Raw genomic sequence first — 22404 nt, forward strand, 5'->3', positions numbered from 1 at the left:
TGCAGAGTACGGGTCTTCTTGAGTACAGCAAGGTGCCAGCTATCTCAGTCCTTTGTCATCTTGCCTGAAAGGTTCAGCTTATACATGGTACTGCATATGTGCCTTTATGTGGCACCACATGGGCACTTTTACATGGCATGGCACAGGGGCTTTTATGTGTCACTACACACATTTACAAATATCAAGCAATGTTAAGACAAGGACACATAAACACATACACACGACAGGCTTCTTTCAGTTTCTCTTTAGTAAATCCACTCACAAGGTTTTAGTCAGCTCAGGGTTAATGTAGAAGACATTTGCCCAAGGTACTACAGAGTGGGGGAGCTGAACCTGAAACCATGTGGTTTGCAAGCAAACTACATAACCACACAGGCACACCTGTGTCTCTAAAGCTACCTAAAGTAACTCAAGAAATTAAACATGAACATTTAACAGAAATCAATTTACCTGGAATACAATGTAATGAGCAAAAGTATGCTTGATACATCGTACAACATACTCTGTTTCTTCCTCTGTCAGTTCAACTGGTTTAGTTGAGGATTTGAATAATGGTCCAAGATTACTGAATTCTGGAATGTTACTTAATTGCTCTGTAATTAAACAAAGAAAAAAAATAGTTACATTTTTAATAGAATAAACAAATTTCAGTGGTGCTTACAGTTAATTGTGCCAGCGATGAAGTAGATCTGATGCTCCTTCTGTTGTCAACCTTCACCTGTTTCCAGGTTGGCCTACATTACTCCATAAGGTGCATAGCGCCAGTAATCTGGTTTCTCTGGTATATATACTTCATCGTGGATGGGATGTTGGTCCATCGCAAGGTCACTCATTTTTATCAGCTGAGTTGACTGGAGCAATGTGAAATGAAGTGTTTTGCTGAAGAACGCAAGGCATTGCTTGGTAAAGGAATCAAAACCACAATCTTATGATCATGAGTCAAACATCCTAACCACTAAACCATGCACCTTTTCCCTAGGTGATATAACCCCATGGTCAGATATGTTTTCCATGAAATATGTATTCATGTACATATATTCATATACTATGGGCTTCTTTGAATTTCTTATTTCTTTATTGCCCACAAGGGGCTAAACATAGAGGGGACAAACAAGGACAGATGAAGGGAATAAGTCAATTACATCGACCCCAGTGCGTAACTGGTACTTAATTTATCGACCCCGAATGGATGAAAGGCAAAGTCGACCTCGGCGGAATTTGAACTCAGAACGTAAAGACAGACGAAATACCGCTAAGCATTTCGCCCGACGTGCTAACGTTTCTGCCAGCTCACCGCCTTTTTTGAATTACTGTCAACCAAATCCACTCACAAGGCCTTGGTTGATCCACTCACAAGGCCAAGGTGCCACACAGTGGGATTGAACCCAAGACCATGTGGTTGGAAAACAAGTTTCTTAATCATGCAGCCATGCCTGAGGAGTTGGTATTGGGATGGGCTTCCAGTTGGAGAAATCATGCCAAAAACATAATGTAATGAGCAACACATGGTATTCCAACCTGTCTCGGAAGGTAGTAATTCTAAATAAGAATTATGATCTGACCAATCCATGCCAGACCAGAAGGTGAACATAAAATGATGATGACGGTGTTGATGATGACATCCAGGAAAATATTACCAGTGAGAAAACAAGTATCTTAGTCTTATCCAGGGGAAAGTTTGTCTCACATCAATTTAAATCTATAAAAATATGAAATTAATCACCGATTTTCATGTGGTTCTGTGTAGAGCTTTGGAAGATTAAAGAATGACAGAGGAATTGTCATGACAGATGTGACAAAAAAAAAAAAAAAAAAAAAAAAAAAAAAAAAGAAATGGTAAACACAGAGGAACATGGAAACCGGGTCTGCTACTCACCAGCATAAACATCTTGTCGAGTTGAAGCAACTTTTTCTGGTTTATCCCTAACAGTTTCTCCTGGTTCCATAACTAAAAGTGAAAAAAAAATAAAATTAAAATAAAAACAATATAACATGTATACAGAGGTGGTTGGCAGAATTGATAACTACTTCACTTACTTAAGCCCTTCACTCCCTGTAGAGCTTTGGCTACTAACAGCTTTTCACCAATGTTCTTAGCTTGGGGCTGTCTTCCTCTCCCAGATCTTACTAGTTTTCAATTGTCATTGATGCTTTTGTAACTTGGCCTTTTTTCTATGTAGGGGTGTTGGCCCTACACACACCCATTTTTACTTCTGGGAAGAAGTGGTCCTTATTATTCTGACCCCTGTCTTTTGACCTGCCAGTATGGTGGTGGTGGTGGTGGTAGTAGTGGGGAACTCTACTAGGTGCTTGCACTCTGCTGGTACAATGCAGAGGGTCATTGAGTCACACAAGCTACACCACCACAATAGGGATTGAACCATGGAATGGAGAATCGATAAAGCTCTGGCCAAGATACCTACTTTTTCTTTTAGTGGTTAGATATGTTGTATTACAGTGGTACACAAAACATGCATGAACAACTGTCTGATATGACTATTACTAAAAACACAACAGCAAAGGCACATGGCCCAGTGGTTAGAGCGTTGGGGTCACAATCATAAGGTAGTGAGCTCGATTCCCAAACCGGGCTGTGTATTGTGTTCTTGAGCAAAACACTTTATTTCACGTTGCTCCAGTTCACTCAGCTGTAGAAATGAGTTGAGATCACTGGTGCCAAGCTGTATCAACCTTTGCCTTTCCCTTAGATAACATCTGTGGTGTGGAGAGGGGAGGCTGATATGCATGGGCAACTGCTGGTCTTCCATAAACATCCTTGTCCAGACTTGTGCCTTGGAGAGGAACATTTTAGGTACAACCCCATGGTCACTTATGACTGAAGCGGGGTCTAAATTTACATGTAGCTTTTGTCTTTTTCTTGACAATTGTTTGGTTTTATGACTGAAGGGGGTCTTTACTTACTTTAAAAACACAACTAAAATTCAATTATGGTTTTATCTTACAAATTAACATACAAGTTTATCATTATTTCACAAAATATTGAATATGTCATCTTACCAGTTCTTTGTTCAACAATAGGCTGGGTTTCAAGTGGTACAGTCTTCATGTCAAATGGTACATCTGATGGGTCACTTTGAGAGTAATGGTGCAAAGCACGTTCCAGGCCAACCACTGACACTTGTAAACCTTTTAAGAAGAATTGCATGTAAAGAATTAGAGATTTATTAAATGAGATATTACATTAACCCTTTAGCATTCAGATTACTGTCAAATGTAATGCTTATTCATTCACATTATTTTCAATTAATTTGAATTAATCTTGCTTTATCTTGTAACTTCAAGATTTTGATGTGATTATTTAGTTTTAGAAGGACATTGCAGGGTAGGTATAAGATGCCAGATCCGGTCAGTTTGAACATAAACTGGCACTCTGTTGGTTATGACAGTGAAGGTTCCAGTTAATCTGATCAACAGAAGAGACTGCTCATGAAACTAATGTACAAGCGGTTGAGCACTTCACAGACACATGTACCCCTAACGTAGCTCTCAGGGAGATTCAACATGACACAGAATGTGGCATGGCTGGCACTTACTTTTGCCAGTTGATTGGACTGGAGCAACATGAAATAAAGTGTTTTGCTCAAGAACACAATGTGCTGTTAGGAATTGAACTCATAAACCATTCAATTGTGAGCCGAATACCCTAACCACTTAACCATGTGTCTTCACTCTTGAACATAAAACAGATAGAATATTTGGGCTGCAAATGGCCCAGTTTAATTGCTAATGGATTAAGTATCCACATTGCTATTTCATAAGCAACAAAGAAAGCACTATATATATACATACATATATATACACACACATCTTTATTCTTTTATTTGTTTCAGTAATTATTTATATATATATATATATATGTATGTATAGGATGTTTGAAGTGGTGTACAGATATTGTATATTAAGAAGACAGAGTCAGTCAGAATTTTGGATAATTCTTTATTAGCACTTTTGTTTATTTAATTGAACTCTTGAAGATCTTGAAGCGTTTGATTCAACGAACAAAAGCACTAATAAAGAATTATCCAAAATTCTGACTTCCTCTTTCTTCTTAGTATGTATATGGTATTTTATTTCTGTAATTGAATTGGTTGGGTGTGGAAACAGCTGTAGGCAGGAATTTCTCTGCATGAATTTGAATGTCTTTAAATAAATATGTAAGTCAATTTTATCCATTTTCTTCATTTTCTCATTCATAAAGTTTTTTTAAATACCTATACATTTCAATGATAAACTAATATACTTGGTTTTCACTGAATGCTGGTATAAACCGGAGAACTATGATGCCCACATCCCTTAAAGGAATTTAGTTACTTGTCTTAATATATATATATAAAAGAGACCACTAAGTGGACTGCTAGTGTGCTAGAAGATGATCACTAAAAAGTTCTCAAAGAAAAAATTTTAGCGAAGCAAAAACATACGGGCGAGACTAATGAAAATTATAGAAATAAAAACCTTGTATTTATTTCTATAATTTTCACTAGTCTTGCCCATATGTTTTTGCTTCGCTAAATTTTTTCTTTGAGAACTTTTCGGTGATCTTCTTCTAGCACATTAACAGTCCACTTAGTGGTCTCTTTTATATATACATATACAATAATCCTTTTGAGATCTCAGAAAATATTTTCTGAATCTTCTGATTCTTTTAATGTGCTGGTTTCTTGGTATTAAATTGATATTAATTAATATCCAATTTTTTACCCTACTATTATATATATATATATATATATATATATATATATATATATATATATTCTCTTTTTCCATCTATTAGAGCCTTATATTTAACGGATTTTCATAGCATCTGTTGCCATTTAATAGCCAACAAGAATCTACAGTAGCTCATTGCTCCGACATTCGAAACTCTGAGTATTAATAATCACAACCGTTTACTGTTTGCTCTATAAATTATAGAATATATATATATATATATATTATATGCACATGCACCACAGGCACACACTCACATACACATATGTAAGGAGGCAGACAACATACTACTAACTTACCATTAAGAATGTATGCAGAATTTAAGGCCTTCTGGTACTGTTTGAGAACATTGACATAGAAAGTAGCTCGGTCTCTCACTTCGTCATCAGTATCAAGTTGGCATCTGAAGAAACAGGTAACAACAATACTTAACAGTAATAACAGTTTCAAATTGTGGCACAAAGGGGAGTGGGGGAGGCGGGGCAGTTTGATTACATCAACATGACCAATGTTTGTTTTATTGATCCTGAAAGTATGAAAGGCAAAGTTGATTTTTACTGGGATCTGAGTTCAGAAGATGAAGAACTAGAAAAAAAAAATGACTCAAAGCATTTTCTCTGATGTGCTAAGAATTCTTCCAGTTTGTCATTGTACTTAACTAAAAAAATAACGGTTTCCAATTTTGGTATAAGTCTAGCAAGTTCAGGGGAGGGGATAAGTTGATTACATTGACCCCAGTACTCAACTGGTACTTGTTTTATCGACCCCGAAAGGATGAAAGGAAAAGTTGATTTTGGTGGAATTTGAACTCAGAAAGTAAAGACAAATGAAATATCACTCAGCTCTTTGCCTAGCATGCTAACGATTCTGCCAGCATACTACCTTGGTTAATTGTGTGAGAATATTAGCAAATAATCAACATAATGTTAATCATTGTAGAAATATATAATCTTAATAACAATATTTCATTATCAACATTTAGAGAGTTTTGCATTCCTGTATTTTGAATAGAGTATTCATTAAAAGACTGGAAGTATGCAAAAACATTATGCTAATAGTTTGATTGGCAAACTCTAAGATTGTAATATATTATGTCAAGAATAAATATTTCTGAAATAACTTTTGAAGTCAATAAAAAGAAAAGCTTCACTTTATAATGCACAAAAATAATCTTGCTTACCTTTCTAAGAGCACGACACAGCTTGGTAAAAGATCTTCACACTGTGCTCCAAATTTAGCAAGGGCAGTAACAGCAGCTGCAGAAAATAATTACAAGACAAATGATGAAAATTCTAAAACATGGTAAATTCAGGAAAGAATTTAATACTGTATCTTTCAACATATGAGTTGAAATTTACAGCCAAAAAAAGATAGGTCAACTTGTACATTGAATTACTATGAAGGACCAAAAATTCCTGTGAAATGCAGCAGAATTGGGGAAGGTAGTGATGATGTTTGACTGTTTATATTATATACTACACTGGCTTGTATGCCAGAGAATATGGTATGCGTTTATAGTTTAAATGATAGTCAATAGAATTAAAGAGTCACCTAGTTACGGGTTTAAAATTGTAGCAGGAATATTGGTTGAAGCCCAAACACCAGTTTGGGCCTAGGAATTGAAACCAAAATCATTGTGTTCAGATGTGAAATTAAATCTAAACAGCAAACAGGATTCTGTCACAGATTGATGATATCAGCAAGTGATTGGCTATTCAGATCTCATGCAGAAACATTAAAAGCTTGCTTTTATTAGAAGCTGGGCAGAGCAGTGAAAATACAAGCAAATATCCTGGATATTGTAAACAACTATTTTCGGACAAAAAACATATTGAAATGTAATTAACATTCTTGTCTTTGGTGCCATTTTTTTGACAGACTGCTGCTACATATAAATGGGTTACCATGTGGCCAGTGGTCATAACACAGCTGATGCCAAGTAGTTGCAGGAACATATATACAAATCAACATTGGCTGCAAAATTCAATAACTATTAGTCCACTACATCTGCCAATGCATGTCTCACAGATACACAAAAACTGATTAACTAGGCTTCATATTCGTTCCTGTCTTTGAAGCCCTTTGTTGCAGAAGACTAACAGAAAACCTGATATAATTAAAATACTTTCAAAAAAACATAAGCTTTCATTGCAATTATAAGGGATTAAAATTGGACCCCTACCAAAAAAAAAAGTAAGATTTCTGTAGAGGAAGATTCTATGTGAAGAGTAAAAATGAAGAATGAAATGACATTACCAGCTCTTACAGCAGCATTTTCTAGAATAACTCTATTGTAGATAAATCTGATGTATTTAGAAGGTGTTGGAGTACGTGGTCCTTCGCGGCCAAGAAGATGAAGAATGCGGGTTGCCAGAACTGTATGTTCACAATCTTCGATGAATTCACACAAATGGGCCAAACCTGAGAGAAAATATAACCGCAGTGAAAATTCACTTTCATGGTGGAGCGTGTGTGTATGTGTGTGTGTGTGTGTGTGTGTGTGTGTGTGTGTCTATATAACTGTACATGTGAGTGTGTCAGTATGTATGTGTTTTGCTATGAAGCTCAATTTGTAACTACATTCCACAGCATGGCACCTTGGGCAAGCATCTTTTACTATTGCCTTGGACCAACCAATGCCTTGTGAATGAATTTGGATGATAGGGAGTGAGAAAACCTATCATATATGTATATTTGTGTGTGTGTGTGTGTGTGTGTGTGTCTGTTTGTCTCCCCATTGCCACTTGACAACTGGTGTTGGTATGTTTACGTCTCTGTAACTTAGCAGTTCAGCAACAGAGAGCAATAGAATAAGTACCAGACTTAAAAAAAAATTTCTGAAGTGTTAAGGTTGATTTGTTCAACCAAACAACTTTTCAAGGTGGCACCCCAGCATGGCTGCGATCCAAAGACTAAAACAAGTGAAAGATGAAAGAAAATATACACTCATGAATTCTCTGTCAGCTGCGTCTTTATGGCATGACAGTGTAATGGAAGGAAAAAAACCCACCTGACCTGTGCAGGAATGGAATAATTAGACGAAAAAATAATGATGATAAGGGAGGTTCTAACGTTTGAGCAGTACCCGATATCAGAACATGAGATTTTCTGATGGTACTGAATAAATAGCTTGGAACCATTCAGAAAGCCTTATACAATTTCTGTCTGAAATTTTAAGATTTAAACCCCCATCCCCTCACTCCCAGCAAGTTACTTTAATTTCATTTTTGATTTGTTTGCTCTCTATTTTGTTTTACTGTACAAGATCCACTGCTAATTTCAATTGTGATGTTTATTTAAATAGACATACCAGCTTCTTTTGCATCTGGGTTTTCATCAATGATAACAATGATATTGTTCACTATAGCTCGCTTGTAATCAAAGCCACCCTGCAACAGAACAACATAAAAAGAGATTTCAAAGTAAATACCAATATAAATTTATCCAACTTAAAATGAAATTTGATCACAACACTAAAGTATGTGTGTATATATATACATATATATATTGATAGAAAAGACAACAAAAAAAAAGAAAGAGACCTCGATATTATGTAAACAGAGGAATTTATCTGTAAAAATATGTGACAATTATTCGGTAGCCATGATAAAACTCTGAAAAGATGGCGGTGTGGGTTTCTGCCCTGGCATCCGAAACTCGGAGTTTTATCATGGCTACCGAATAATTGTCACATATTTTTACAGATATATATATACACACACACACACACACACACACACACATATATATATATATATATGAAGAGCCCCTTTGGTCATGAATAACCATGAAATTGCATCTAGAAAGTTACCTCCAAGGCACAAGTACTGGCAAGGTTGTTTATGGAAGACAAGCAGTCCCCCATGCATATCAGCCTTCCCTCTCCATGCCACCGATTTATCCAAGAGAAAGGCAAAGGCTGATATAGCTTGGCACCTGTGACGTCGCAACTCATTTCTACAGCTGAGTGAACTGGAGCAATGTGAAATAAAGTGTCTTACTCAAGAACACAACACACAGCCTGGTCTGGGAATCAAACTCACTACCTCGTGATTATGAGCCCGACACTCTAACCACCAAGCCATGTGTCTTTACTTATATATATATATAGCATGAAAATAAATTCTCATTTAGAAGGAAATAGACCATTTGAAATGCTGAGAAGAAAATCAAAAAATTTTAAGAATTTAATCCTTTAACATTCAGAATATTTTGTTAAATGTAATGCTTATTTATTCATGTTGTTTTAAATTAATCATGTATTATCTTGAAATTTTGAGATTTTAATAATAAGACTGCTTATTTTCAGAATGACATTGTAGGGTAGGTGTGAGAGGCCAGATCTGGATGGTTTGAACATAAAACAGGTAAGCTATTGTGGTCTGATATGGCTGATTTAACCCTTTAGCATTTAAACTAGTCATATCCAGCCAAAATAATCTACCTGTTTTATCTTCATAGTAGCCAGATCTGGCCTCTCACACATACCCAACAGTATTATTCTAAAAATAAACAATCACATCATCATCATCATTTAACGCCTGCTTTCCATGCTGGCATGGGTTGGACGGTTTGACTGAAGACTGGCACGCCAGAAGGCTGCACCAGGCTCCAATCTGATCTGCCAAAGTTTCTACAGCTGGATGTCTTTTCTAACGCCAACCACTCCAAGAGTATAGTGAATGCCTTTACGTGCCACTGGCACAAGGGCCAGTCCGGCGGCACTGGCAACAACCATACTTGAATAGTGTTTTTTACCTGCCACCGGCACAGGAGCCAGTCAGGCGACACTGGCAACGATCATGCCCGAATGGTGCTTTTTATGTGCCACCGGCAGGGGAGCCAGTCAGCGGCCTTGGCAATGATCACGCTCAAACGGTGCTTTTTATGTGCCACCGGCACAGGAGCCAGTCAGCGGCCCTGGCAATGATATCACTCAGATGGTGCTTTTAACATTCCAACTCATAACAAGGAGAATAAATAAGCATTACATTTGAGAGAGAATGCTGAAAGGGTTAAAATTCATCCCCGCCCCCAAAAAACAACACACAAGAAATACAAAGAATTTTTGAATTAGTCAGCAAAAATGGGTATCAATATTATAATATAGCAATTATTTACCTCGTCTCTTAACATAGAAGAAAGAAAGTTCATCACAACATTATGTTTGCGAGGGAATTTCAGGCAAAGAGATCTAGAGAATAGAAAAGGAACAGAAAAAAATGTTTTAAATCCATTTACACATAATTTTGAATTTCATGAAATTCTACATAGATATCTGTACAAACTTTGTACAAACCTTATTGCTTGAACAACAACAATTTTGAACTCATCTGAAATTTCATTCATGAAATTTGAAATCTGCTTCATCAGACGATCAACGCTGCTTTCGCTTCCAGTCTAGAAGTAAAATAATGTGACATGTATTACGTTTTATTTTAAGAGAGCTTTTACAGCCATTTGTTAAATTCGTATCTTACATGTTTACTGAAACACATTCATGACACAAATATACATACACCTCTTACTCGGTTTATGACCTACGCGACTTATGACCATCTGCATTTAAGATCACAAAAAAATAAATTTAAAAAAATCGATTTTCGGATGTCAGGCAGCTGCGTGTATGATAACTATGGCAGCATCTGGCAATGCAGGCATCCACTGCTTGCCACTGTCTCTCATGCAGTCTCTTTGAAGCATCCTTTGCATGAATGAAAACAGTGTTGAAAAATATAAATCCAACATAAACCAGATCGACTTATGACCTGTCAGTGAAATAAACCACTGAGTCTTATACACACACACACACACATATAACCCTTTCTTTCTTTCCTTTTTTTATCCTCTAACTAAGCCTCCAAAAATTCACCACACACACTTACACATATACACAGATATGTATGCACACATATAGAAAATTAAAGAACATTCTCTTCCCTATTCAATATTAGATTTTTTTCAACTAACACACACACACACATATTTTGAAAGTGCTAAATAAGTAATAATCCAAAATTCTACCTCCTTTTTCTTAATATATAAAATCTGTACACCACTTGAACTCTCTTTCTCTATAAATGTGTATGTGTGTGTGTGTGTGTGTATACAATAGAATAATTAGTAAGGAAATAAAAAAGGCAAACCTTAAGAAGAGTTGTGATAGCAAGTGTTGCTATGCTCCGGTTGAGGTCTGTGATCAGATTTTCCAAATCCAGATTACATGCAGTCACTGCTGCGGGATGTTTCATGGCTACCTAACAATGGTAAATAAAGAAATACAGGATTAGAAGAGCCACATTCTAACAATGTGTGTATGTGTGTGTGTGTGTGTATTTGTTTATATATATATATATATATATATATATCATCTTATAGTAAAAATGGATACATAAGGGTGGAAAATCACAGGAATAATACCAGATATCCAATGCAAGATACAATATGTGTGTTCAATTCCTTCAAGAATCAATAAATGAATTTATAGTATTCAGTCTCTAAAGTGTCTAAAAGGTACGGTAAAAAGACAAGCAAATACAACAATAAAAACTTAAGAAATATCATGAATGTTCAAAATATTTATTAAAAAAATATTTATAAATATGCATGATTTCTAAGTTGTATAAAAATATGACAATTAAAGTTAAAACATTACGATATGTAAACGTACATTATGATATAACATATAATGGGTAAATATATACGGTATGATGAAGTTATAAATTTACATGTATTATATTAAAAACGTGTACATTAGGACAGGATTTAAAAAAAAAACCCCAAAAAAACCTATAATATAAAAGTTAAGTTATATATATACACGCATACACACACAAATGATGAAATTAAAGAATTTCATTTAAATCAAATGGCAATTTTCTTTTTACTTTATTTGTTTTTCAATAACTAAATTGACCCCAAAAATTAATACTGCAAACCAAATATAAAGCATTGGGGGATTTAAAGCCTGTTGTATATATAAATATATATACAAAAGATATGAGGAGTTTAGGTTAAGGTAACCCAAACTAACAGGTACGTGTTCTGAATGCTCCAATAGGTAATCCACCAAAATTTCAACAAGAACACCAGCTGGAGTTGTGCTTGTGTGAATGTCTCGTTTGATAAAAACTGGCAACTGGTAGCTTACCTTTGGGTCAGTAGGTATTGGTTAAAGTAGTGAAGAAGGTAAACAATTAGTCAAGGCAAACAATTAATCAATAATAAAAAACTGGTGTCTGCTATCTTTACATGTTTTATATTATTTTACTATTTTCAGATTGAATTAAATGAATTTAAATGCCATAGTTCTGCCATGTCTAATTGTTTGCCTTCCTCACTATTTTAACTGATATATATACATACATACATTATATATATATATATATATATATATATATATATATACACACCTATCTGTATCTGTGTCATTGTGTATGTGTTTGTCTCCCACCACTGCTTGACAACTGGTGTTGCTGTATTTACATCCTCATAACTTAGCTGTTTGGCAAAAGAGACTGATAGAATAAGTACCAGGCTCTTCAAAGATAAATAAATACTGGGGTCAATAAGTTTGACTAAAATGCTTCAAGGTGGTGCTCCAGCATGGCCAGAGTCTAACGACTGAAGCAAGCAAAAGAATTTAAGGACCAAGGCTACTAATCATTCTATACTGGAGATAAAACCATTTGCAATTATGTTTCAGGTAAGTTTGTATTAAAGGGTTTAATGTTGGATTAAAATTAGGAGTGCAATGACAGGCTGTAAATATAGGCTTGGGTTCCAGGATTTTGGGAAAAATCACACTAAAGGGAAAGTGTTGTTCTGAAGCTTACTTTATTTAGAGTTCGGACAGCAGCAAACCGAAGAGTAGGTTTAGGAGAACTGCAGAACAATTGCAATACAGAGACGGCAGGTGCAAGTTCCTTTGCTGGTGTTGTCTTCATATTAACAATAGCATGGGCAGCTTCATATATAACCATTTCACTTTTGTGGCGAAGACAACTTTCAATGAATTCAAACAGCTGGCTTTCAGCACTGGAAAAAAAAATTAAAAAAATAATAATAATAATAATAAAGATAATAATAATAATAATAATGATAATATTCAGACAAATACAGAACAAAAACACCAGGACTTACAAATATATATAACATACAGAAAATTGCACTACTGGGCACTGCACACATCCTACGCAAAACACTTTCAAGCAGTAACCATAAGAGCATCACAGCAAACCACAGCACATACCCAAGGCACACAGAGCTGCGCTCGGTAGTGAAGCGAAAATAAAACTACTGAATAATAATAATAATGATAATAATGATGAGCAAGTATAAAGATCTTGAAATAGAAATTAGCAAAATGTGGAACCTGAAGACTAAAACAATACCTGTTGTCATGGGTGCCCTGGAAAGGGTAGCAAAAGGGGCTGATAATGCTGGCACAGCTGCTTTTTACATGATGTGTGTGTGTGTGTGTGTGTGTGTGTGTGTGTGTGTGTGTGTGTAGTTATGTATGTATGTATGTATGTGTGTGTATGTATGTGTGCGTGCGTGTAAGTATGTATGTATGTATGTATGCATGCATGTATTTAAGTTCTGTTTGGATTTTAAGCTTTGAGTTTGCTATATTTAGCCCATCCACAGGTACTGGCTATCGGATACAAGTATAAAAGACTGATGCAATGTATTGTTACACCTATTATATAAGAACAATAATACAACAATATGCTTCTGGTAAAATGATGAAACAATTGTTAAATTATGTAATAAAGCAAATTGTTTGTTCCATTCTTCTTGTTTAAATCAATTTTGTCTTCAGTAATCGATTTACACATTAAAAAAATATCAGGAATATCAATAATATGTCATTTTTTTTGTTTGTTTGTTCTGTTCAACTATATACATATATATTTCTCTTAAAAGAAACAGAAAAGAGCCTTCAGATCACTCAACAGATTATTTAATCAAATTTGTCTGAAATAACTGGCCTGCAAAGGAAAGTATGAATGCACATGTATGCTGAATATTAAATAGCATATTATCATCGTTATTATCATTTTACCATGCTGGGGTGAGATGGTTTGATACAGTCTGATTTAGCTTCTATCCAAAGTTACTGCCCTTCAAGATGAGCTGGAAGACCATGTCTCATCAGTATATTTCCTTCGGCATAACTCTTACAGCTTGATGCCATTCCTAACACCAACCACTTGTAATAGATGTACTGGGTCTATCTTATCATGGCACCAGCACTAGAAAGGCTGCCATGTCCTCAGTGACATTAGAGAATCCTCTTTATGTTGTTTCTGTTTGTTCACCAACAATTTACGGATGACTTAAACCTTTTAGCATTCAAATCACTCTCAAATCTATCGCATATTTCTTCACCTTGCTTTGAATAAATCATGCATTATCTTGTAGCTTCAAGATTTCAATGGCGTGTTTGTATATTTTTCGAATGACATTGTAGGGTAGTTGTAACAGGTTGGATTTGGCAAGTTTTAATATGAAACAAGTAGAATATTTGGGCCAGATATGGTCGGATTGAATACAAAAGGGTTAAGAAGAGAATTATTCTGTAATTAAATTAGCTAACCTTGTTACAAAGTATTATATAAAGTAGGAAATTATTTAATGAAAATTTTAATTAAAAGTGAGATTCACTCACCCACATTCTTCTTCTTCAATTAATTTGCTGGCAATACGAATCTGTAACCAAACAATAATGATGTTAAAAGAGTCAATGGTTTTTTTTTTGTAAGATACATAATCATTACTCCAACAATGTTGCTATGTAATTATTATGTAAATATTTATAAATAACAATTCAAATAATTCAGTCATTTTTTTCTATTTGTAGCCAAAAAAAGAAGTTATAGAAAAATTTAAATCAGGGCAGAATGGAAAAAATTTTTTAATTTTATTAGAAAAAATTCATTGAAAAATCCCAAATGACATGGAACATTAACTGAAGCTGTAAATATATTAAGTGGGGAGGAGAGAGAGAGAGAAAAAAATAGTTAATCCTTCTTACCAACAAACAATGTGCATATGGGGATCGTAGAGAATGTTTGCTAAATTTGCTGACCAGTTTAGTAACAGCCAATTTATCATTCTTCCGAATGTGATACAATAATCCCAGTGCATGGTACTGAAATATAAAACGATATCGATATATTAACATTGTGATTTACTATTTACAAAGGTTACATTTTTCAAAAGGCTGAAGAAAAAACAAACACAAACATTTTAGAGAAATAATAAATTGGTTTTACAGTAAAACCAATCTGGATTGACAAAGATATAAGCTGTGGGTTTATTTATGATTTAAATATTCAGATTTTTGAGGTTATTATAAAAGGTTTACAACAACTAAAAGTTTGAGCATTGAACTGTCAATAAGACATCTACGGTTTGAGAAATGGTAACAGAATGGTAGACTTTGACCAAGAAAGTTTATTCTCTCTTCTCCCAAACTAGATGGAACATGTGGAAGACCCACATGCAGAATGGGTTTCTTTCAGTTTCCATCTACCAAATCCACTCACAAGGCATTGGTTGGCCTGGGCTATAGGAAAAGAACTTGCCCAATTTGCTGTGGAGTGAGACTGAACCCAAGACCATAAGGGAGGAAAGCAAGCTTCTTAACCACACAGCCATGCAGTTTATTTCAACATAAATATGGTAACAAAAGAGTGAGTCTATTACTCCAACTTCATTGAAAGAATTGTAACTAGCCTCAAAATATGATCAGAACAGGATGGTGCATCTTCACAGTTAATTAAGACACCTCACCTGCACCGCATAAACCTCACAAAAAGAAATGCAGCCGATTCATAAATATAATAACATTATGAAAGTGTCAAGGTGTAATGTAATGTAATGTAATATTGAAACAAGGCACCTACCTGCACCATAACATTGTCACTGTTTACTGCTTCTTGTGCCTCGTTTATCCATCTTTTTACAATTTCTTGGTTGCCTTTACATAAATGCTGAAAGAGAACATCAAGATATAAATATGAATTTTAATACATGTGAGTATATATGTTTTATGTGTGCGTGTGGATCTGTGTTTATTTTTATCAATGTAAAAACAGGGGAGGTGTAAGAAAAAAAGGCAACTTGATAATTTGATAAATAGAGATCAATAAAAATGTATCAGGATGAAATAAGGACCAGGATCAACGAAACTGAAGATAAAATAAAACAAGAGCACTCAGAGAGTGCAAACCATTGCCAAGGCAATACCAACGTCCTCTCAACGATTAGCCAGAGATGATTTTTAAAATGAAAATATGTATGTATTATACTCAACTGCTGTCACAAATGAGAATACTAAGAATGAACCCCACCGCTCTCAAAAATTAAATTAAAAAAACAAGATAAATAATCCAGAATCCTTGTCTGGTACCAGATCGATCCCAAAATCTAATCAGTTCGCACCAGTCAAAAGGCCAAACATCCCTCAAAGTTTCATCCAAATCCATACAGTGGTTCTTGAGATATCTTGTCCATGGACAAACAAACAATGACTGAAACTAGTATAAAAAAAGTAAAAGAATACAAGAGCAATAAACTCACCAAAGATGAAGTCAGAGCAGCACTGGACACTGAGTGAACCTTGTCTACAATGGCTTGTTTCATATAACGCTCAATAGCTTGCAACATACTGCCCTGTTTAGGAAATAGAAGAGAAAAATGTTGGGTTTAGAAGCATCAGAATTGTTGCAGCATGGAATAAACTACTTGTGTCCATTGTCAGCTGCCATGACACTGCATCCTTCAAAAATTTCATGCTTCCTGAAATTTGGCAACCTTATTCTTGAACTACTTATGCACTCTTATTTTTTATAACTCTTTTAATGTTCACTTTTCCAGCTTTTCTCTTTTTTTGTGTTTTATTCTATGTACTGTGCATGTACATATGTTGATGCACCATGTCGCTTGGTCGAGCATGCATGGTTGCCAGCATTTTCGAATTTACAAACTAGAATATCATTCTGATGAGGAAATGAAGGTTTTTACTATTCTGATCCAGAAACGCGTCTATGATTAACTAAGACTGGTTAGTTTCATTGTTTTTCTTCTTGTTTTGCCTTTGTGAGTTACAAGTATTGCTATCTATTGGAGTTTTAGTACTTTAACTGCTATTTCTGAATTTCGGTATGTGGTGAAGCAACTGTTGCTGATCCCTTAATTATGTTTATTGTGCATGTACATCTAGCTTTCATTGTGGTCTTTCTTTACTTGACTTATATGTCTGCTCTCTGTCCCTTCTATTAAACTTTTCTGATGGGTTATAGTGCACCTGAGTACCTGTATACAATATGCTCGTTATATGTATACAAGGTGCGATGGGTAAATTGTTGCCATTTTATATTTTTAATTTCGCACATGATATTTATCTCTTATTGGATTGAGTACCTTCTCTGTTGATCTTATCTGTAACAAAATAGTAAACTGTACACAGACAAAGTTGTAAGGTTGCTGCTTAGACTGTCCATAACAGATGACAAAAAGTCATTGATAACATCCGCAAAGACTTTCATCGTATAACACTTTTGTTTGACCCTGTTTTTGAATGCAAAGACAACAACAAAAACAAAAAAGACAATACATAAAAACAGCAAATGACTAAAGAAGTTTGTTGAACTTACATCAGTAATGGAACAGAGTGCTCTAATGGCTGGTCCTCGGAACTGGTCTTCTCGTCCTGTCATGTCTTTCATTAAACTGTTTAATGATAATGATGATAAAAAGATTATTATTATTATTATTATTATTATTATTATTAGAGACACAGAAAATTCCAATTATACTAACAGCAAGAAGGAGTGAGAAGAAGAATTAATCACATGAAAATGCTGCTTAGAAAATACACACTCATATATATCTTTCATCTTTTACTTGTTTCAGTCATGAGACTGCAGCCCATGCTGGGGCACTGTCATGAAGGGCTTTAGTTGAACTAATCAACCCCAGAACTTACTACTTTTCTTTAAGCCTGGTACTTATTCAATCAGTCTCTTTTGCCAAACCACCAAGTTACAGGGACATAAACATACCAACAGCAGTTGTCAAGCGGTGAGGTGGTGGACAAACATGGACACAAAGACACACACACATACATATATAGGATGGGCTTCTTTCAGTTTCTGTCTACCAAATCCACTCACAAGACCTTTGCTTGGTCCAAGGCTATAGTAGGAGACACTTGCACAAGGTGCCACACAGTGGGACTGAACCCAGGAACCATGTGATTGAGAAGCAAGCTTCTTACCAAAGTCACGCCTGTGCATATATATATATATATATATATATATATATATATATATATATATACATGTTACATGTAGATGTATGTGTAATATAGATACATATATATTTATGTGCACATATAAATATATATATGTTACTTTAAATTAAAGCTTAAACGAGAATGCAATTTCTATTCCCATGAGAGCCAGGAATGAAATGAAAAATGTCAGCTTCAAGCAGCTTCTTTTGCATGTGTTGCTTGCAAGGTTGGCGGCAACCCAGCAAGGCAGACAAAAAAAAGACTCTGTCCTATTCATAGGCTCAGGTGTGGTTGTGTAGTAAGAAGTTTGCTTCCCAAACACATGGTCCCGAGTTCAGTCCTACTGTGTGGTGGCACCTTGGGCAAGAGTCTTTGGTACATGGAAACTGAAAAGAAACCTATCGTATATATGTGTGTGCCTTTCTGTTTGTGTTTGTCCCTGTCCACCTTGACAACAGGTGTGGGTGTGTTTACATCCCTGTAACTTAGTGGTTCAGCAAAGGTGTTTGACAGAATAAGTATCAGGCTTAAAAAAAAAAAAAGTATGGGGTCGATTAGTTTGACTAAAATTCCTCAAGGTGGTGCCCCAGCATGGCCACAGTGTAATGACTGAAACAAGTAAGAGATTAAAAAATTTTTATCCGAAAGCAAAGGTGCAAGATGGAAGTGAGGCACAGTGGTTAGAGTGGGTGCAGTGTATTAAGATCCAAATTATGTCCATGGAACTCACCTGCTGGTAACTATGATAACATCATCAGCAATGCTGGACATTTCTTTAATGCCAAGGTAAACCAATCTACGAACTGTCATCTGAAGAACACAAAAAATATTATTGAGTACATTTTCATTGCACATCTTATGTGGTGTTCTCACTACATAAATAAATGAAGTTTGTACGAAACGTACGTACTGCTATAACCTATTGAATTTTTGCTGCTTTTCTTCAAATATATATATATATATATATATATATATATATATCTGGCTGGTTAACCATGTACCTCCCCTACAGCAAGACACCTGTTTCTGTTACTCTGCCCCACTATAACCTTTCATCATTTGACACAAAATCCCCTCCTCCAATACCCCCTCCCCTCTCAAAGGATCTTTGTTTTGCAAGTTACTTGGTGACCCTGCCAGTGCTGGTGCCACTTAAAAAGCATCCAATCCACACTGTAGAGTGGTTGGTATTTGGAAGGACACCCAGCTGTAAAAACCATGCCAAAACTGACCTTACCTGTGCTGGTGCCATGTAAAAAGCACTCAGTCCACTCTGCTGGGTAGTTGGTGTTAGGAAGGGCTGTAAAAACCATGCCAAAACACAGAAGTATGGTGCAGTCTTCTGCCTAGCCAGCTACTGAAGGTGTATATGGCTTAGTGATTAGGGTGTTGCACTCACAATTGCGAGATCATGGTTTCGATTCCCAGATTGGGCGTTGGGTTGTGTTCTTGAGCAAAGCACTTCATTTCACGCTGCTCTGACATGTAGCGCATGGTGCACCTGTACAGGTAAAGTCAATTTGATGGAGGGGGTGAGCCTATGTGAACACAAACATCTGATCACTATAACCAAATCATCTGTGTGGTTGTTCAGCAAGAACTTGCCGAACCCCCATATGCCATCTAACAATGGGAGAGTCCATGATATTAGAAAAAGCTGAAAGATGATAATTCATAAATTCACACTAGTATCTATTTATCATTTTCTAAGTGTCGGAAAAGGTTATTGAAATGGACCATGTTGAAAGAAGGCTAAATAAAAAGCTAAAAACTTACATCTTTTGACTGGAATAGCTTCGTCATGGCAAAAAACGCTTCTGTTGCCTCAGTCCGGCCAAAATTTTCTCCCTGTAAAAATGAGTTTGATACAACAAAATGTATTTCTAGAGTTGAATTGTTTTAATAAAGAAGATACATATATATATATATATATATATATATATATATACATAACAGAAAACAAATACAAATGACAAAAAAAAAACAAACAAAAATATGGGGATATTCACAGTTGATATTATTATGTTGACACTCAGGGAAGAAAAGAAAGAGGTGGTGCACTGTGTCCTTCAGCAAGGCACTTTATTTCATATTGCTTGAGTCCACTCCCCTGGCAAAAATGAGTTGCACTTATAATTCAAAGAGCCAACCTGGGTCATACTGAACCTCCCTGAGAACTATGTTAAGGGTATGAGTGTTTGTGGAGTGCTTAGCTACTTGCGTGCTAATTTCAGATTGCATCAACTGGAACACTCATCATTGTAACTGATGGAGTGCCAGTTTGTGTGCATGTGTATCTCTCTCTTTCTCTCTCTCTCTCTCTCTCTCTCTCTCTCTATATATATATATATATATATATATATATATATATATATATATACACACACACACACATTAGAGTATTAGAGAGATTGTTTATTACTGTTTTGGGAACAAGTTATTTACGTCAAACAAAATGTAGAAAGTTGCTCATAATTGAACCAGTAAGAAATTTCATAGGCAATGAAGAATAATTATAATGAAACAGATATGGTAGTTTTAAATAAAATAAAAAAAAAATCTTTGTAAAAGTGGTGAATTTAAACCATTTTAAATATGTGATAACATACTGCACACAAGGCTAAAATAATTTGATAAAGACAAACCTGATTCAGGAGGTAAAGAATTTTGGTTAATATCTGACTGCATTTTCTTGGATTTATAGGAGATTCATTGAAGGTTCTAGCCTGGAATCAGAAAATGAAATATATATTTTAGTATTAAGTTGTTGTAGACTTGTAGGAAATATTGCATCCCTACTACTGTCCCTTACCACCTCTTCCTCCTCCACTTCCCTGACACACTTGTTTCCTATCCTTTACTTCCCTCCTCTAAAACTGATCTTTACTGCATCCACCTTAATCATTATCATCATCATCATTTAACATTCGTTGTCCATGCTGGTATGGGTTGGACAGTGTGACCAGGGCTGGCAAGCTGGGTGACTGCACCAGACACCAGTCTGATTTGGCATGGTTTCTATGGCTGGATGCCCTTCCTAAAGCCAACCACCTTACAGAGCATGCTGGATGCTTTTATGAGGCACCACGTGGGCACTTTCACGTGTTGCTTCACAGATGTTTTTACATGATGTTGCACGGATGCTTTTATTTGGTGCTGCACAGGTGCCTTTACATGTTGCCACACAGGCGTCTTTATGTGTTGCTGAACAGGCGTTTTTACATGGCACCACCATAGGTGCCTTACACAACCAGAAGGATCAATCTTAACACTTCTGCTGTCGGGCATGGGTCTTCTTGGTTTCCACAGCTGGATGCCCTTCCTAATGCCAATCACTTTACAGCTTTTTATATAGCACCAGCGCTTTTTATGTGGCACCAACACCAGTGTTTTCTATGTGACACCAGCACCAGTGCTTTTTATGTGGCACCATCAATGCTTTTCACGTGGCACCATCAACAGTGTTTTCTATGTGACACCATCACCAAGTGCTTTTTACCTAGTGCCATGTTCAAGTCCTCTAGTGGTGAAGGCTATCTCTTTTAGACCAGGGTCCTTCCTATTTGATAGGAGAGATTATTTTGTCATTTACATAACACCATACTCATCAGAGATAAGCGTTTGCTCAACAGATCTTTATGATTAAAAGGGTTAGCTTTTATGAGCTTATTGGGTAATGTTAGATTTAGTTTTAAATGTTTTGCACCCTTGTATTATTATAAATGGGATTATTTCCACCTTTATGATACTGTTCTAGAAAACAAAGATATATCTTGAAGTTTTAGTAGCAACAAAGCTATTAATAATCTCCCAGCAGTCTCCTAGGAATTTACTCCAATTTGTAAATGTATGATCTCTATCAGTCCAGTGAAACGGATAACCCTTATAATTCAATGAAAAAGATTGACCATACCTCTTGAAGTACAGTGGCTTTCTCCAAATGATTGTAAGGGTTACTTCCCCCTGTAATAAATAAGTATAAATAACTCGCAATGTAGTATAAACAGAGACAAATATTACAGCAAAAGAAAAACAGAATGAAACAAAATCTAATTAAAACCCAAATATTGCACTTTCATACATGAGAGTGGACTGAAAGGTTCATCGGCTGACTATGGAGGAGTGATGCTAGAACTGTGATATCTTGCATGTATTAATTTCAACCTTCTTTATTAATAACTACATTGTTTCTTTCCAGGTAAACTGACAGTCTGACTATTTAAAGAAGACTTCAAAAGTAACTGGTAGCAACTTCTCTTGAAAATACACAAAATTTGGCATTGTGGTGTTATCAAGTACCTGCAGAAAAAAAGTTTTAGCTCTCAAGGATGTTCATGCTGATATGGTTGCTAGATTAGAGGATGACG

The 22404-nt window shown here is 35.6% G+C and overlaps 1 protein-coding gene across 1 annotated transcript in view; it reads right to left on the bottom strand.

Annotated features, from left to right (window-relative positions):
• The window catches only part of LOC106873628 (coatomer subunit gamma-2), a 32374-nt gene that overhangs the window by 7078 nt on the left and 2892 nt on the right, over positions 1 to 22404 (bottom strand). Inside the window, exons 2-21 of the mRNA XM_014921076.3 lie at positions 21951 to 22000; positions 20683 to 20763; positions 19814 to 19885; positions 18768 to 18847; positions 17397 to 17472; positions 16321 to 16413; positions 15645 to 15731; positions 14771 to 14887; positions 14405 to 14445; positions 12567 to 12768; positions 10878 to 10988; positions 10031 to 10131; positions 9853 to 9925; positions 8042 to 8120; positions 6988 to 7152; positions 5912 to 5987; positions 5031 to 5134; positions 3019 to 3147; positions 1877 to 1948; positions 451 to 593 (exon numbers count right to left, since the gene is read on the bottom strand). Coding sequence (XP_014776562.1) covers positions 451 to 593; positions 1877 to 1948; positions 3019 to 3147; positions 5031 to 5134; positions 5912 to 5987; positions 6988 to 7152; positions 8042 to 8120; positions 9853 to 9925; positions 10031 to 10131; positions 10878 to 10988; positions 12567 to 12768; positions 14405 to 14445; positions 14771 to 14887; positions 15645 to 15731; positions 16321 to 16413; positions 17397 to 17472; positions 18768 to 18847; positions 19814 to 19885; positions 20683 to 20763; positions 21951 to 22000 — 1952 coding nt within the window. The remainder of the gene's footprint in view (positions 1 to 450; positions 594 to 1876; positions 1949 to 3018; positions 3148 to 5030; positions 5135 to 5911; positions 5988 to 6987; positions 7153 to 8041; positions 8121 to 9852; positions 9926 to 10030; positions 10132 to 10877; positions 10989 to 12566; positions 12769 to 14404; positions 14446 to 14770; positions 14888 to 15644; positions 15732 to 16320; positions 16414 to 17396; positions 17473 to 18767; positions 18848 to 19813; positions 19886 to 20682; positions 20764 to 21950; positions 22001 to 22404) is intronic.

The sequence above is a fragment of the Octopus bimaculoides genome, chromosome 15 (assembly GCF_046866305.1).
Source record: "Octopus bimaculoides isolate indiv1 chromosome 15, ASM4686630v1, whole genome shotgun sequence".
NCBI classification, from domain to species: Eukaryota; Metazoa; Mollusca; class Cephalopoda; order Octopoda; family Octopodidae; genus Octopus; species Octopus bimaculoides.